General features: G+C 35.2%; 1 protein-coding gene across 1 annotated transcript in view; it reads left to right on the top strand.

Annotated features, from left to right (window-relative positions):
- The window catches only part of OLA1 (Obg like ATPase 1), a 171,960-nt gene that overhangs the window by 110,562 nt on the left and 43,201 nt on the right, over nt 1-18,197 (top strand). The window contains exons 6-7 of the mRNA XM_024732866.1: nt 15,124-15,204; nt 15,506-15,603. Of these exons, the coding sequence (XP_024588634.1) occupies nt 15,124-15,204; nt 15,506-15,603 (179 nt within the window). The remainder of the gene's footprint in view (nt 1-15,123; nt 15,205-15,505; nt 15,604-18,197) is intronic.

The raw sequence follows: 18,197 nt of genomic DNA, 5'->3' as shown, positions 1-18,197 counted from the left end.
ACTGTCCTTTCCCTACTCCAGTGAGGTGCCTCCTCTGTCATAAATCAAAGAGCTTTGGCATCTTAGCTCTTTCCTGAGGATCGGCAGATGAGTCTAGGTAAAAGTGGCCAAGAGCAGCAGTGGGATCCCAAACCTGCTGAGGTGAAGGTGAGAAGGGAAGATGGAATGAGGGGTTAATTTCCCATGGATTCTATGGTGTTATGTGTGTTCCTTACATCATTTTTATACTTTCCTCGTCCCCTGCTGTCCCAGTCTCTAGTCTAGATCAGGCACAATTAAAGTGTGGTCCTCACACCAGCAGCATCACCATCACCTGGGAGCTTCTTAGAAATGCAAGCTACTAAATCAGAATCTACTAAATCAGAATCTCTAGGGGGGTGTTTTAACAGGCTCTCCTGTTATGCATGCTACACAAAGTTTGAGGATCACTGCTTTAGAGCAGCCACCAGCCCTCTACCCTCCACCCCAGGGTAGAAGATTCTTAGGCCTTCCCCTATCCTTTTCTTGGTCTAGTAATGCCTCACTACCTTTTTAGGTCCTTGGTACTATTAAGGAGATAATATTTTTCTCTATTTAGGCCTGCTTTATTGTTGTCTTTATAGGCACAGTTACTCTGACTCGCTTAGTTCATTAGTAGTGAAAATGGAGGTCTCCTCGATACAATTTTACCAACAGTTTGCTTGATATCATAATATAACAATCTGACAGTTCGTGGGGATAAAGACCAATGTTAAGCAGGGAAAGACATTTTAGGATAAGTTATTTTAAGTAGTTTATTAGTGAATATTTTTACATTATAACTACTTTTGCCTTAAAAAAAGTAAGTTACAAACAACATTTATAATCCAGTTTACGTAAAAAATGATAGCTGTATTTTTATACATATAACATATATACATACAAGTGCATAACATATACATACAAGTGCATCAAAAGAGGTATGGAAATATGCTCAATTGTTATGTTTTAACAGTAAACATTTGGAAACTACAAAAGGTTTTTAACAGTAAGGTGTTTGGAAAGGGACTAGTGGCTGTGAGAGAGTGAGTGATTGGGGTGGGCACTTTGACTATTTACCCTCTATACCTCTCTGCTACTTGACTTTTTTCCATAGCAATGTATTATTAATTTTTTTAAGAAAAAAAAAAGGTCTAAGGAAATTATTTCCTTTAGGTGGCCTCCAAATAAAGAGGTAAATGCGTATATATTGTCCTTAGTTGTTTCTGACCTATATTCATCAAACTATAATTTTAGCTTTGCACTAGAGAAAGGGTTTTGAAGTTTCTATCTGAGATTGGAAAAGGAATGTGGTAGGAGATGTGAAGCTGGAATAGATGCATACGTGAGAAGTCATAGGCTTTAGGATCAATTTCATCTTCACTAACGTGAAAATTTGGATAGGCAATGTAATTTATGAAGATTAAGAAGAAGCTCCTTATGTGTTTTCTTAACACTGACAGTTTGAGTTACAAAGCCATTTTGAGTCATATCTCAAACTCTTTGCCTTTTAATCTAAATTTTGGTTGTGTCTCCTCAGAAGTAGACCTTGAAGCAAGAATTGGAGTGCAGGTAGTTTTCTTGGGAGTTAACTCGGGAGGCACACATCAGGGAGTGGGGAATTAAGACCAGGAAGGGAAGGAAACCAATACAAAGTTATGTATATGAGCAGGCAGAAAACCCTGAGCAGAAGGGGATCAGCCCTTCCAGGGATCTCTAGAAAACAGTGTAGAAAGTGTCTTGTAGTTTTTCTACTGGAAGGATGAGGAACCTGGGGTAATTATTAACTAATTTCCATCAGTCGTTGATTGTGGGCTGCTCCTCGGAGTGTTAACTACCTGCCTGGCACCTGATGCCTGTGTGGTCTGAGCATGGTGCCTAGGCAGTTGCAGATGCGTACAGTAAGAAGCCATTCAGCATGTACCGATCTGTGAGGGCAAAGGGCATAGAGGCAGGGCACCAACAGTCTCTGCTAACATGTCTTCATCCAGTGTGCATCTAAACTTTGTATCCTAATCATTCTATTTAGTTTTGGTGGTTCTTCAGTATCACAAGTTTAATTTGGTGGTGTTTTATATTCCTGTTTCTGATTTATCTTTAGTTTTCCTAATACAAAGAGGGTATCTCTGTGATTCTGGTACCAACTAGTTCTTGTAGGGGAGTTGTCTGTTTTTAACATTTTCTTGTATTCCCTAACAAATGGTCTAAAGGTATAAAATGTGATTGTCTTCTTTTCTTCAGTTTATGTTTGTAATCTTGACTAACAGAATCAGGGACTTTAATTGGATGTAGATCCTAGGCTATAAAGGCTACTTGGATAAGAAAAATAGGTCTTTTGTTCACTAGGTATTTAATAATTATTCCTTAATACTTGTTCAAATGTGTCTTTATTTTCTGGGTAATCTTTCAGAAATTTAACACTCAAGCCTCTCTTCCTATGAAGTTTCCATTTTCTAGATTTGGTTGTTATGTATTTTTATGTAAATAAGCAGGAGAAAGGTGAATTAGATATACTCTAGCATAAAACATGAGCCAACTTTTTAATGCTAAAACAGAATCTTCCTGACTATATTCTGTCATAAAGATACCTTTTATAAAGTGGGTCTTGCTATTGTGTTAAAACAGAGGCACTAAAGAAGGCAAGAGTGGGATAAACATTTACTATTGGTATTATTAGCTAGGTGTACTAGTTTCCTAGGGCTGCCATAACAAGTATCACAAACTAGATGGCTTAAAATAATAGAAATGTATTCTTTCACAGTTCTGGAGGCTAGAAGTCTGAAATCAAGGTGTTGGCAGGGCTGTGCTCCCTCTGAAGCCTCTAGGGGAGAATCGTTTCTTGCCCCTTCAGCTCCTGGTAGCCCCAGGCATTCCTTGGTGTGTGGCAGCATAACTCCAATCTCTGCCTCCACCTTCTCATGGCCACCTTCTCTCTGTCCAAATTTCACTCTTCTTATAAGGATACTAGTTGTAATCGGATTAAGGGTCCACCCTACTCCAGATAGGCATCTTTAGCTAATTCCCAGGGTCCTACTCTGAGGGATTAGGTCCTACTCTGAGGGATTAGGACTTCAACCTGTCTTTTTGGAGGACACTTTAAGCCATAACAAGGCATCAAGTTCAAGGTTGATTTTAAAGTGTGTATACATTGTATTTGGAAAAACAAAATTTGGAAAATGAAGGTAGAAAGCTTTAAGGAAAATTTTATTTTGTATTGATCAAGTATTTGGAAATCATCATACTTAAAAAATATTTATAGAACTAACAGTTACTTAATTAAACAACTAAATAAGGCAACCAGGAATTGTAATTAATGGATCTTTTTTTCCTCTCAGTCTCTCTGAATGAAATAATTAACGTCCACCAAACATATGGCTATTAGCAGATTTCTTCTCATTATTCTTACGGCAGTTTTTAAAGTTGATTTTTTATGTGACTTAAAAAAACATTAAAAATATTTAAATATGTAACGTGTTTTTCACTAAAATCAAAAGATTCAAAAAGAGTATACTGTAAAAACATAATTCTCCTACCCACTTCTGCCTTCTCATTTACCCTTTTCTCTTCTGTAGATTCTTATGTATCTTTCCAGAACTAAGTCTTACCTGACTTAAAAAGATCGTTTCTAAAAGAACAAGTTACTAAAAATACTTAATGAGACTGAATTGCATTCATTCACCTTTCTCCCCATATCCTCTCTGTTCTCGTGGTCTCCAACTCAGTGGACCCAAATTGTTTGAACTGAGTATCAGTATCTTTGACTCCTCTCTCTCATGTACAATTTATATCCCATCCTGTTGATTTTATCTCCTGAATATTCCTTGTATCTCTTCCTTCCTCCTTATTTTAAAAACTTCTTTAGTTTGGGCCTCATTTATGCTTAAACTGATTTCTTTACCTCCATTCTTGCTTTTGTTCTCCACAATTAGAAACTGCAGATCTCACTATGTTATTCCCTTGATTAAGATACCTCACCATCTTCCCGTAAGATACTGCCAACATAAAGTCCACGGCTTACAAATTTCTTTGTGATCCGACTTTGCCTGACTTATACGTTCTCAGCTCTCCTAACAGTGAACTAAACATTTTGGTTTCACATGAGCTCATTAACTACAACTCTACCCTTTTGCTGCCCCTTCAGTCCTGTTTCCTAGTCATCCTTTGAGATACAGCCTAAATCAGAAGCTTCTTACTCTTTAAAAAAAACATTTTATTGTGGCAAACTATACATAAAATAAAATTTACCACTTTAATCATTTTAAGTGTACAATTTAGTGGCATTAAGTACATTCACAATGTTGTACAATCATCACCACTATCCATTTCTGGAACTTTTTCACCATCCCAGACTGAAACTCTGTATCCTTTAAATAATAACATACCATTTCCTCCTCCTTCCAGCCCCGGTAACATCTATTCTACTTCCTTTCTCTATGGATTTGCCTATTCTAGGTACCTAATGAAAGTGGAGCTATACAAATTTTGTCTTTCTGTATCTGGCTTATAGGTCCTCAGTTCTCACTATTATTTATTTGAAGACAGCAATTAGGAAGTGCAAAGCTGTTTAAGACTAGCAAGATAACACAAAGAATGTATTGTGTTTGGGGCAAGGCTCACAAGGATTAGACTCATTTGAGACCAAACTACTTTAGAATCATCAATTTATATATACCCTGAGGGGAATAAACTCATATAACAACTGATGTTTTGGTGCATATGCTATAGGCATACTTTCCTGGATATTTCTATCTGTCCACTTTCTCCTTGCCTGTCGCCAATGGAACACAGATGGAGAAAATTAAAAACAGGACATGTTAGTATCCCCATAAACTCATTATTAGCAACCTCAAGTGGGTCCTCAGCTATATCCAGCTTTCCTAGTTGCTCCCCTGCTCTCTGCTGCAACTGCTTCCCTACTCTCCTCAAACCTCTTATTTATGTCCATTCCTGCTTTCATCCATCCCTACCTTTGGCAGACAACCTTGCCTCCTATTTCAAAGATCAGAATAAAAGCCATCAGACATAGGAATTCCCTCATTTTCTCTCTAATTTTCCACTAGCCAAAACTAAAGCCTACTGTTCATTCCTCTTATCTATGGCTAGTTATTCCAATTCTTTGAATCTTATCACTTACTAACTTTCTAGAAATCTTACACTATTAGTCATCCCTTGTTTTTTTTCCCTTTGTTGCTTTTAAGTGATTTTATTGAGGTAAATTAACATAGCATTAAGTTCACCCTTTTCATATATATAATTCAGTGGTTTTTAGTGTATTCACAAAGTTGTATTTCAGTTACCAGTAGTTCCTTCTTTCTTGTATATACAATTCGTCCCTCTCAAACTAGACCGTTTGCATCAACTATTTAAAGATGTCTTTTTTAATCTTAAAAAACACTTCTTACTGAATACCACACTTCTCATCCTTCAATTACCATATTTTCTCTATTCTCCTTCTTCAAAACCTCTGGAAAGAGTTATTTTTTCTACCTCCTAATAACTCAGTTCTACCTATCTGGTTTATCTGCTCATTAAACTCAAACAGTTTCACCAGGGTCATTAGTGGCTTTTGCATTGTTAAATCCAAGGAACATTTTCAGTCATCTTGATTTGTCAGTAGTATTGGACACTGTTGTGTCATTGCCTGAACTACTCTTCCCTTGGATTCCAGGACCACATTCTCCTGGTTTGCCTCCTACTTCTCTAGCAACTTCTGTTTCTTTTGCAGGCTCATCTTCTTATACCTTTGCTATTAAATATTGGCATTACTTAAAGTTGAGTCTTAGGCTCTCATCTCTTCTCTCAGTTCTCTTTCTATGTGATGCCATCCATACCCATTGATACAATTACTATTTAAATACAAATAGCTTTCAGATTTGTATCTCTAACCCCGATCTGTCCTCTGAACTCCAGGCTAGTATATTTAATTCCTGACTTGACATCTCATGTGTTTCTCAAAGACAACTCAAAAGTTAGCACATCTGAAATCAAACTCCCTCCCTCAAACCAGATTCTCTTCAGGGTTTCTTAGCTCAGTGAATTGTACCACTGTCTGTTAGATTATGCAAACCAAAAACATAATCGTTTTTGACACATTCTCTTTCCATCATTTCTCATATCTAGTCTATCACTGAATTCTGGCAATATACAGATGTAATAATATGCCTATATTTTCTTGTGTATATGCATACATATAAAGATAAAGGATAAAACAAATACGGCAAAATGATACTTTAATGAATATGTGTACAGACATTCTCTATTGTCGTTTTTCTTTAAGTTTGAAATTATTTCAAAATAAAAGGTAAAAACATAGCAAAATTAAAATGTCTTATGACTTTAATGTAAGGAGGTACAGTTAAAATATATGACAGGGCTTCCCTGGTGGCGCAGTGGTTGGGAGTCCCCCTGCCAATGCAGGGGACACGGGTTCGTGCCCCGGTCTGGGAAAGATCCCACATGCCGCGGAGGGGCTGGGCCCGTGAGCCATGGCCGCTGAGTCTGCGCGTCCAGAGCCTGTTGCTCCGCAACGGGAGAGGCCACAAACAGTGAGAGGCCCGCGTACCGCAAAAAAATAAATAAATTTAAAAAATAAATAAAATAAAATAAAATATATGACAATAACAGCACAATGGGGGTGATAATGACATAATTTAAAATGATATAATACTCCAATTAAAAGACAAAGAGTTTGGCAGTTTCTCAAAGAGTTAAACATAGAATTACCATGTGACCCAGCAGTTCCACTCCCAGATTTATATTTCCAAAAGAATTGAAAACTGGTGCTCAAACAAATACGTGTACATGCATGTTTATAGCAGCACTATTCACAATAGCCAGAAGATAGAAGCAGCCCCAAATGTCCATCAGGGGTTAAGTAAACAAATTGTGGTATATACATACAATGAATATTACTCAGCCTTAAAAAGTAAATGAATGCAGATGCCAGATGTGGATCAACCTTGAAAATATTATGCTAAGTGAGAGAACCCAGACATAAAGGTCACATATATTGTATGATTCCATATGTGTAAAATATGCAGAGTAGGTAAATTCATAGAGACAGAACTGAAGATTAGTGGTTGCCAGGAGCTAGTGGGAGGGGAAAATGGGGGCAAACTGCTTAATGAGTACACGATTTTACTTTAAAGTGATTGAAATGTTTTAGAAGTCGATAGAGGTGGTGGTCGCATTACAGTATGAAGGCTTAGTACTAAATTACTTTAAAATGGTTAATTTTATGTTTATTTCATCTCAATAAATTTTTAACAAATTAGTTAAGACAGAGAATGTCAGATTGGATTTTTAAAACCTACCTCTATGCTGCTTATAAGATAACATCTTAAATATGAAGACATGGAAAAATTGGAAGTAAAGGATGGAGAAATATATACCACCCCTCTCAAAAAAAAAGCCACTGTATTATAGTAATATCAAAATAGACTTTAAAGGAGTTATAAGGAAGCATTTCATAATGCTAAATGTTCAATCTACCAGGAAGATAAAATAATTTTAAGTTTGTATATGCCTAATAACATAACTTCAAAATATATAAAGCAAAAGCTGATAGAACTAAAAAGTTTTTTTAAAAAGACCCAAATCTACAGTCATGATAGAATATTTTAATACTTCTCTTAGTAATTGATAGAACAAGCAGACAGAATTTTAGTAAGAATATAGAAAACTTAAACAATGTGATTAATTAATGTGACCCAGTTGACATATAGAATACTGCACCTAACAACCACAAATGTCCGTTCTTATCAAGTACCAATTTAACATTTACCAAAATTTTCCATATTATTAGCCATATAGCAAATGAACAAATTTCAAATGATTGAAATCATAAAGAATATGTTATATGACCACTATGGAATTAAAATCAGCAATCGTCTTTCACAGAGTGAAAGAACATATTTGTAGTATCTAATAAAGAACTTGTCTACAGAATATGCAAAGAACTATAAATAAGAAAAAGGCAGCCCAATAGAAGAATAAGCAAAAGACTTGAACAAGTACTTCATAAGAGATGAAATCCCCCAGTAGTCATTAGGGAAATGCAAATTCAGACTATGAGATACTACACACTTACCATTAAGAAAACTGACAGTACCGAGCGTTGGAGGAAATGTGAAGCAAATGGAATTCTCAGTGTTGATGGGAGTGTAAATTAAATTAGTACATCTGCTTTTGAAAACTGATCAGCAGTGTATATGAAGTTTGAGTAAATGTGTGACCTGAGACCGGTGCAATTCCAGTCTTAGGTATATGCTCAAGAGAAATGCATACATAAATTTACTGAAGTACATGTATAAGACTGTTTATAGAAGCTTTATTTGTAATAGTTTTAAAGTATAAACAACCTCAGTGTCTACCAATAGTAGAATAGGCAAATTGAGGTATATTCCTACAGTGGAATATTACATGGCAAAGAAAGAACACACTATGACTATTTCACGAACAATGTTGAAGGAAAGAAGCTGGACACAACAATACGTATTTTATGAATCTATTTCCATAAATTTCAATAACAGGCTAATTTGTGGTATAAAAAAGCCAGGATAGTGCTTATCTCTGGAGAGGAGTGGAACATTGTGACTGCATTACTGGTAGTATTCTTTGTGTTGATCAGGTGGTAGTTACATGCATATGTTCATTCTGTGATACTTCATCAAGCTGTACACTTATGTATGTTACACTGAGTATATGTTATACTTCAGTATAACCCCTTTTCAAGTTTGACCTTCAAACCACATTATATTCTGCCATATCAGGTGAATCTCCAACTTGGATTTTTATTTTCCGGCTTTGATTTTGCTTCCTTGAAAATCTGTCTTAGTTCATCAACTCTTGACATCTCATCCATTTTTTTCTAACCTCACTCTGTTCTCTATTTATGGCCTCATGCTCTTGTTTCATAGGCGTTCTTTTTGCATTCTGCCAAGTATGCCAAATGATTCATTGAGAGAGTGGTGTGTGTGTGTGTGTGATCATTTTCCTCTTCCTTTATGACTCTCCTTATTCAGTAGCCTTTTTATTAAAATCAGATTTGTGGGCTTTTCCTCTTCCCTTTTCCTTCCTTGAACGTGGTGAAATCCATTCAGACTTATTTATAGAAGTCATAGGGACAGTTGCCTTCTTCTTAGTAATAGTCAAATCCTCCGCTGAGATCTATACCTCAGAAATGAATGGGTGTCCATCCCAGTTGCCACTTTATAGCCGATGGGCTAGGAACATTGCTGTTTTAAGTTTCCACTGTTTACTTCAATGAATCAGATAACTGAAAACCAACTACTGCCAACATACATTCTAACAGGTGATTGCTAGAATTAACCGATCATTTTAATTCTTAGAGGACATTCCCCCCCCACCCTCCCACACATACTCGCTCAGCCATCAGAGCATTGCTGCCAGGTGTCTTAGTTTGCTTCTGTGTTGCCTGACTCTTTTCTGGAAGTTTTAGTCACTGAAGTATGTAGAAAGATGGTAGCCAGTGATCACTTCTCTGGTCTGCATAAACAGCAGCATTCATCTAGTAGAGAAACAAATGCTTAATATTCTGATTCAGGCAGATATTTAATTTCAACTTGGAATACAATGGAGGTCTGTTTCATGAGTGAAAGTGTAGTTAGGATTTTCCTCTATTTGGGTTGTTTAAAGGGGATATTTGGTTGGAGCAGGAAGAAGCTGTATTAGTGGACTTCTAACCAGACTATTTTGAGCTGGAGGCCTTGCCCCCCATTCTTTTGGTCTGAGTGCATTGTTGGCTGTGTGTGTTAAAGCCACCCAACCAGCATAGGTCAGCTCATCTGGGTGTTAACTTCAGGTATTAAGGTAGTGGGTTTGGCTAGAGAGAAGTACCAGGCTTGGAAGCTATCATTATTGCAGAATAAGAGTGATAAACTGCCAAGCCTATCCAGTTAGCCACCAAATTTTAGGATTACAGATGGTGGGCAGAGGATAGATGAAGTCCTCCCTTCCCCCTCACCCTGTGAATATACCTTTATTTTTTTTCCCTATCTTAAAGATGATATTTATTGGTTAAAAATAAAACAGCATTATATTTTTAAAAAAGAAGGCAGAAAGGGAAAGTCTCTCTGGGATCCAATCTTCCTGGTTTCTATTGCTACCAATTTGTTAAGGCATCTATCCAGTTTCATTTTATGAGTGCATTTATTTATATGTATTATATATAGTTTCAGAACCACAAATGGAATCACATTGTGCATTCTGCCATAAATAATAATACTTAATATCTATGGAATATTTACTATGTACTTGGAACTGTGGCAATTACTTTACATGTATTTTCTCATTTAATCCTCTCAATCACCGTATATTGAATTGGAGTTACTATCCCAGTTTTACAGAGACAAACTTGGGTTAAGTAAGTTACACAGCTACAAAGTGATAGAGCCAGGACTTGAGCCCAAATCTGTTTGACAACAAAATCCATATTCTTAACTTTTTTCCATTGTTTTGAACCTGCTTTTTTTACTTAGCAATGTATTTTGAACATTTTCCTATGCAAATATATATACAGATATGTCTTGTCTTAATGGATAAAAACTGTTCTGTTGTATGGATGTCCCATAATTTATTAACGAATCTCCAGTTTATGGGTTTTTAGGTTGCTTCTAATCTGTACCTCTCTTCTTGTGCTAGTATCACACTGTTCCAATTACTGTAGCTTTATGATTTATTTAAATATATAGTAAAGCAAGCTACATATTTTTTTCTCTAAACATATTTAACTCTCAAGCAATTCATTCTTTTAAAATAATGATATATTTAATTTGTAATGTTTTCCAACAACCCTGTTATGATTTTAACTGTAATTGTGTTAGATAAACATTATAGTGGCTAGAATTTTTATCAGCACGGTTTTGATAAGAATAGATGAATTTTGAGTGCAGAGTCTGGCTGAAGCAGGTTTTAGGTCAGTGTCTCTGGACCTCGAGTATGAGAGTCCATGAACCTAGAACATATACTTAAATTGGCTGTCGTTGGAGCATTTGAGTATTGCCATGGAGTCACATAACCATGGTTCTTGGATTTTTGGATTGTGAATCCTTTTTAAAAGCATTTGGAAGATATGTGCCATTATCCCTCAAATGCACATAAACATAGAACTTTACATACAATTTCAGGGTATTAGGAAACTCCTGAAATCCATTTATGGATCATGGATTAATAATTTCTGCTTGTGGGAACTAGAAAATACCAAAATAGAGAAGTCAAGTAGTCTTAGAAAGTCTATATGGGTTATATAACATAACGAGGTTATATTAGTGTTTGCAAAGAAAGTATTATTTTTGTGGTTCATGGATTGACAATCAGATATTTTACCCACATAGAAAGAATATAGAATTTTCCTGGTGACCTTGGAATGAGAATGAGGACTTTAAATAACAGCCTTGGGAATGCCTAGGCTAAACAGGAGTAATTAGAAAGGCAGTAAGGAAGACAGGCCAGGGTGATTGGACAGAACGTGAATTTTCAAGTCACTTAGACCTGAATTTGAATCTCAGCTCTGCCCCTTACTGGCAATAGGAATTTAGGCAAATCATACATCCTGAGTCTAAATACATTATAGTTGCTGTTAACAACAACAGTAATAAAATATATCAAGAACATAGAGCATTTCTAAAGTTAAATGTGAGGCTATCGTCAATAAGAGTCACGGCAGAAGAGCAAAGTATTCAAGGTGAGTTTGGATTAAGTTTTTTTGGAGTTAAAAGGTAGTTGTTCAGCAAAAGCTAGTCCTTATAGAATGTTAAGGATAGAAGCCTGAATTGAGATTTCACTAAGAGAGCCAGTATTGTTGGTAACCGTCAGAAATTTGAAGAAAAGGACTAATGAACAATTATTCCAGTTGGAGAAGATGTGTGCTTTAAAGGAGTACTCAAGAGACTATATTGGCATTTTGTAGATCACTAGTATTTAATCTTTCAACAATCATAAAAACAATGACAAAACTCATATTTATCGAGAGCTTACTCTGTGCCAAGAACTATGCTAAACACCTTATATACATTATCTCTTTTGATCTTTACAACAACCCGCAGGAGGTAGATAGCATCATTATCTGCATTTTATTAATGAAGTAATAGGTCATAGACCTGGTAAGTGGTGGATCTAGGATTTATTCCCACATTTAAACATAAAGTGGTTACCTCTAGTTAGATACTCATGTTGTTGCAATATAACCAAAAAAGTTCAAATGACCAGGAATTTTTACACAGTCTTCATCATGTACAGAATTTATTTTGGAAATGAGGAATTTGTTAAAGTTATCAGAACAGTCCTCCTCCTACATCTGTATTTCTATATAACGATGTTACTAAAGACATACAAAACTCTAAAGTAACTTCTGATGCATCAAGCATTAGTGTTTCTATTTTATGCTTTTATTGTATTCTAATTCGTTAAAAGTAGGTTAAGTTATAGGTTTTTTCAGTTAACCAAATTATAATATAGGTTTTTTCAGTTAACCAAATTCAATTAAATGGAATATTGTTCTAACTATAATTATTAATATATATGTTTATGTATACAAGCATAGGAAAAATTCAGTCAATCCATTAAGTAGTTTATACAAATAAGTCCAAATGTTTTCTTTCATTTGATCAGCAGTTTTTCAGGTAAGGAACGTAGCATCTTTAATTTTGCTAAAACTAAATATTTTTACTTTATGTAAGAAAGACAGCACTTTGCAGCTATACCATATAATGATCATTTACATAAAGTAATCTTATCTGAAAGCAATCTATTTTTGATTTGTCTTAGGTAAAACTGGCATCTTAATAATCTAAGGTGTCTTTTCTTGGCTTTTAAATCTTTTGTAGGGATAATTAAGAGAGTACTGAGTATAAAATAAAATATTTTAAGTTTTAAAATATTTTTACTTTAAACTGTTTAAAAACTTGGTTATAATCTTTAAATTTTTCTAAAAGGATTTGAATGTGGCTTTAGTGAATATACTTCTTTAGAACTTTAATTATGAGTTAATTCTCTTTATCTAAAATTTGAGTGCTCCTAATTTGTAATATAATATGGTGGTGTGAAGGGGGAAAGAAACTAACGCCAAAAAGATTTTGTGATAGGATCTCTATTTCTGAAGTGGTGCTTTAGTTAATTTAAAATGAAACTGAAATACTGAAATTCCTTCACTAGCAATCAGCATTTATTGAGGCCCTTTGGTTTTGTGAAAATGTTTATAGTTAAAAGTATTTTATACTTTTTATATGATTAAGATTTAATTTCCTTCCTTATTTTTGGTTTGGCTTTCCTTTGTCTATTTTCTTTTCTTTTTTTAATTGAAAAAAACTAACGGAACCAAATGTAAGATGGTACCACTGTTTTCTCCTTCTTTTGTATAATCTTGTTGCGTGTCTCCACATAAGCTGTTCTGGCCTCTCATCATAGTAACCAGCTGGGCCATTTCACCTGCTGGAGCCATTAAAGAGGACTCTCTCCCCCTAGATTAATCCCCTCCGACATTAGTTTTTTGCACTGACAACTGGAGCAGGCATTCAGAATTTGCAGGTGGCCAGTGTGACGCACATAATTGCCTACAATTTTAGGCAATGAATAAAAATGGTCTACATTACTTGTCAAAGGTTGTATATGCAGTGCCAAGTGAGATCTATGGGAAGCCTTTTAGGGTTTAAAGAACAGTTAATAGCAAGGCTGCACAGGGCTTTTTTAATCATAATGCATTTGTAATATAGCACTTTGATCTTCTCCTTGTAGGAAATGGTGTTACATTAGCCACTTTTAAACATTTATGAGTGAAATAGAAGAGTAAAAGTGATTATTCTTAAGCAGACCATGTTAGATTTCATTAAAAGTTTTCGGCTTGCCCCTTCCTTGTTGAAGTCTGTGGGAAGTCCTTTTCCTGGAGGGTTTCAAATCAGGATCTAAGGATATAGGGCTTTTTCCTTATTTTTCCTGTTGGTAACAGCAAGATTTGGAAGGAAGGTATACTAAATACTGAGGTAATTTAACAAGTGGATATTTATAGAAGACTAATGATTTATGATAAAATAAAATACATCATGAAAATCTAAGAAATCTATTACTAATAATTGTGTATTACAATAAATTTTGAGAAATGCATATTTAAAACGTACCCATAAGTTATCTTTAACAACAACAACAACAAAAAACAGATGACTCTCAAACGCACTTCTTCTGGAAGAGCGAAGTTTGACCTTTCAGACCCAAGAGCCTTTTATTAACACCTGCCTGTAAGGAGAACCTTGCCACACGCAGCTTTTAGATTCAGAACCACAAAACTGATGAGGAAAGGCTTGAAGGGTTCAGTTTGTGTCACTTGCTGTTTGCCGTTTCCATTTCACAGATGATTAATCTTTCTGTGAAGAAAGGCCAGAGAAACAAAGCACATTGGGCTCTTCCTGCAGTTACTCCTTCTGAATGCACACTAGCTTGCTAACTAAAAGGCCTTTAGATTTCCAGCAGAGAGAGATGTTCTGAAAGTGAATGCAGCTGGTTGGAGGTCACCAGTGCAGGGCTCTTGCCATTGTGTAATGGAGGCTTTGGCAGGTTGGGGGGGGGGTGGAGCAGGGACAGGAGAAGTGGGCAGGGAGAAGGTGTCAGCAAAAAATTAATTCAGAATAAAAAGGGTTTTGGTCAGTTGATTTAATATTTTGGAGGGTAGATCATCAATAATAGGCTCAATTTCATCTATTTTGTTTTCCTTTTTAAGGAAAAAATTATAATTCAGTCTTTCTCCAGTGTTCCCCCCCCCTTTTCCTAACAGCATGTTTATCTTGCAGTTTACATCACTAGATAATGTTGAGATATTATTAACTTTTGTAGTCTTTGGTATGTTTTAATGGTTTGAAAATTTTAAGATTGTTACTAATTTTGCTAGTATTCCACATTTCATATGGTAAAATTTTAATGCCACATTAATGTTTCATTTCATATTTTAATGAGATATTGAAAATAATTATCTGTGCGACTTAGTTCTTTCATTAAAAAGTTGCCTTTATTTTTATAGTCAACTTTTAATTGAGGGTTTGAAAACTTTTAATTTTAATATTTAGTATCTAAATGCTTAGTATTCATCTTGTATTTACTTTTTTTCTCAATTGTGTATAGGACATAATGTGCAAAGTCAAATCCTGGGTTATAGATCAAAAGAAACCTGTTCGCTTCTGTCATGATTGGAATGACAAAGAGGTAAATTATAAATATGATGCGATCTACTATTACCTTTGCTTCGATTTCTTAGAGAACAAAATTGTCATTATTTTACACTTATTATTATATCTAGTTAAACTTTATTTCTCTCAATGATTTCTTATTCCCAGTCTTGTTATTTTTTCTTTTCCCCTACTCCTGATATTTTGTGACAACTAATCTTTTAGAAACAAGAATTATAAAAATGGCTTCTTGTTTAAATAGTTTTCTTTCAAGTTCTTTAGTGACTTAATATTTACTCAACTTTTAAAAAGGACTCTTTTTCTATCTCCCACTTTAGATTGAAGTGTTGAATAAACACTTATTTCTGACTTCAAAACCAATGGTCTACTTGGTTAATCTTTCTGAAAAAGACTACATTAGAAAGAAAAACAAATGGTAAGTTTTTTTTCTCCCCAGATGTACCCCGACATATCATATCTGAACACACACAAACACACATACATATGTACTTACTGCTATGTTTGATTTAAAATTTTTCTCCTTATTATTAAAAAGTTTAAAATGGATGAGAAAGCTTTGCCTAGTGTTAACATTCCGAGAGGAATCTCCTAATGATTTACACTGAGAGAACTTAAGAGGAAAAAGAAAGGAATTACATTAGGCAATATTGAATTATACATATTTAATTATCAAATTTATTGAATAGACATTAATATTTCCTTTGCAAAATGAGAATAAATCTACTTAGAGCAATAAAACTTTTTAAACTAGGAAATTCTAGCTTTGTTGATTTTATATGTGACTTTAAAATATCTACTTGGAATTGTAGCTGGGCATAAGTTTTAAAATCCAGATTGAATACTTAAAAAACATTTTTTTTTTCCCGGTTCGCGGGCCTCTCACCGTCGCGGCCCCTCCCATTGCGGAGCACAGGCTCCGGATGCGTAGGCCCAGTGGCCATGGCCCACGGGCCCAGCCGCTCCGCGGCATGTGGGATCCTCCCGGACCGGGGCACGAACCCACGTCCCGCGCACCGGCAGGCGGACTCCCAACCACTGCGCCACCAGGGAAGCCCTTAAAAAACATTTTTTTAATTAAAAAAAAAGGTATGGTGGAGGGAAAGACCAGGTATTTGTTTCAAAATACTTTAAAATACACAAAGGTAAAAACTATGCATTCATGTATTGATTGTCATTTTTGACATGTAACCAAAATGTGCCAGGTTTCCTTTAGTTCACTAGTAACTTCAAAAAATCATATGTTTATGTAACATAAGGGCATGTACACATTTGGCATGGTACTCACTGGACCCTCAGTATTTTATACTGTTAAGTCATACAAGCAAACCAAAACTATCCAAAGTAAAATATCTGAATTCTCCTAAAATATATTTTCATTTGTTTTCCCCTGTACTTCATTAAGTACTTAGATGCACATGGTTTCAATTTTCCATTAAAAATTCTCATTTCCATATGATATCAAAGAGTGAGAAGCTTTAAACTGAAAAATAAACATTCATAGACTGGAAGCCAAAACAATAATTAATGTCAGATGGTTAACTCCAATAAATCATTAGAATAAATTCTGTGAAATTACTGCAACTAAAAATGCCCTGTTGATATTACTATAAGACATTTTGTGTTCCTGATAGGAAACTGAATTTGGCCTCTTAATTTGTAATGTTCTAGAAAGCATAAACCTGACATGAAAATTCAGTTCTGACTGGTCAGTGTCTTCCAGTAGATAATTAACTTTAAAATAAACAGTTCTGTCTAGTTTCTTATATAAAATTCTTATAAATTTTGTGATTGATATGTTAAAAATTGTTACCTTTGGGAAGGAATTTTAAATATATTATTTGACTTCAGTTAATAAATCTCATTGTAGTGTGAATGGTAAGGTTTCCCAGGGCTCTGTGAAACAATACAGACATCAAAGTTTACATGAAAAGCGATGAGTCAGTTTCCTTGCCCAAAGGAGCTTCTCACACCTGTATTTGGATGATTACAGGTAGAACTCCCAGGCTCTAATTGTACAGTAAATACTATTTCCCAGACCCTAATGGTAGACAGACTGCTTGGGAGACGCCAGTCTGTGATTTAGCTGTCGCCAGACACCCCATGTTTTTTGTGAGACCAGTTGTGATGATGATATGGTTACAGCCAATTGAAAGTAAACTCTTGTCTAAATAGCACATTTTAATTTATAAAAATGTAGAGGTATGGATGATCCTATTTATAAAATCAAATTTTAGATTTTGTGTATGACTGATGATCTGGTTTGGGGTAGTGTGTATGTTTGGTGGGGGTGGGGGGAGTCAGATCTTGTGGAAGTTAGTGTAATTGTAGCTGAAAGATCAAAGACTGGGTAACTGAGTGATGTTCCAGAAGAGAATTTACCACATAGCCATTTTCTGTACAGTTTCTGCCGCCTGCTGTTCCTATTTTCCCTCAAGCTAGCCATTGACTACCCCCTGTGCATCCCTGCTCGTAAAAAATGATTGAGGAAGTATTTGTCATGTATTTATGAGTGGGAAACATTGTGTGATAGGGAATGGCATCTACTGGAGCCAGAAAGATTGCCATTCTCCTTTCATTCAGCCACTCTGCTACAGCTTTAAATCTGTTTATGCAACATAGCCTTTGTATTAAAGTGCAGAATAAATTTTTATTATGAAGGATATGAACACTAGGTTTTCATCACTTATAACATTGCAAGCAGATGTAAATAGTTAAAATATATTTTAATTACTAAATCCTTTAAATTTGTGTTAGCATCTTGTTTTTTGGTAATGTTTATATCTCAGCTCCATTTGCATAAGTTGCTCCTTTAGCAAAAGAAAAAGGTTTTGTTTTTTTAAGGTTATTATGTAATGTTACTGTAGCAAATTAACACTGATGCAGGAAGTAGTAATAAATATTTTCATGGGTCTTTTAGATCTAGAAAGCTATTTTAAATGGTCAGGAAAGAGGAGGAGGAGTTTGTGATTCTGGCCACAAGAGGAAGACAAACTATATTTTAGGGGGTCA

This window comes from Neophocaena asiaeorientalis, unplaced genomic scaffold (genome assembly GCF_003031525.2).
Source record: "Neophocaena asiaeorientalis asiaeorientalis breed wild unplaced genomic scaffold, Neophocaena_asiaeorientalis_V1.1 scaffold96, whole genome shotgun sequence".
Taxonomy (NCBI): Eukaryota; Metazoa; Chordata; class Mammalia; order Artiodactyla; family Phocoenidae; genus Neophocaena; species Neophocaena asiaeorientalis.
This window is presented reverse-complemented; position numbering and strand designations above follow the sequence as displayed.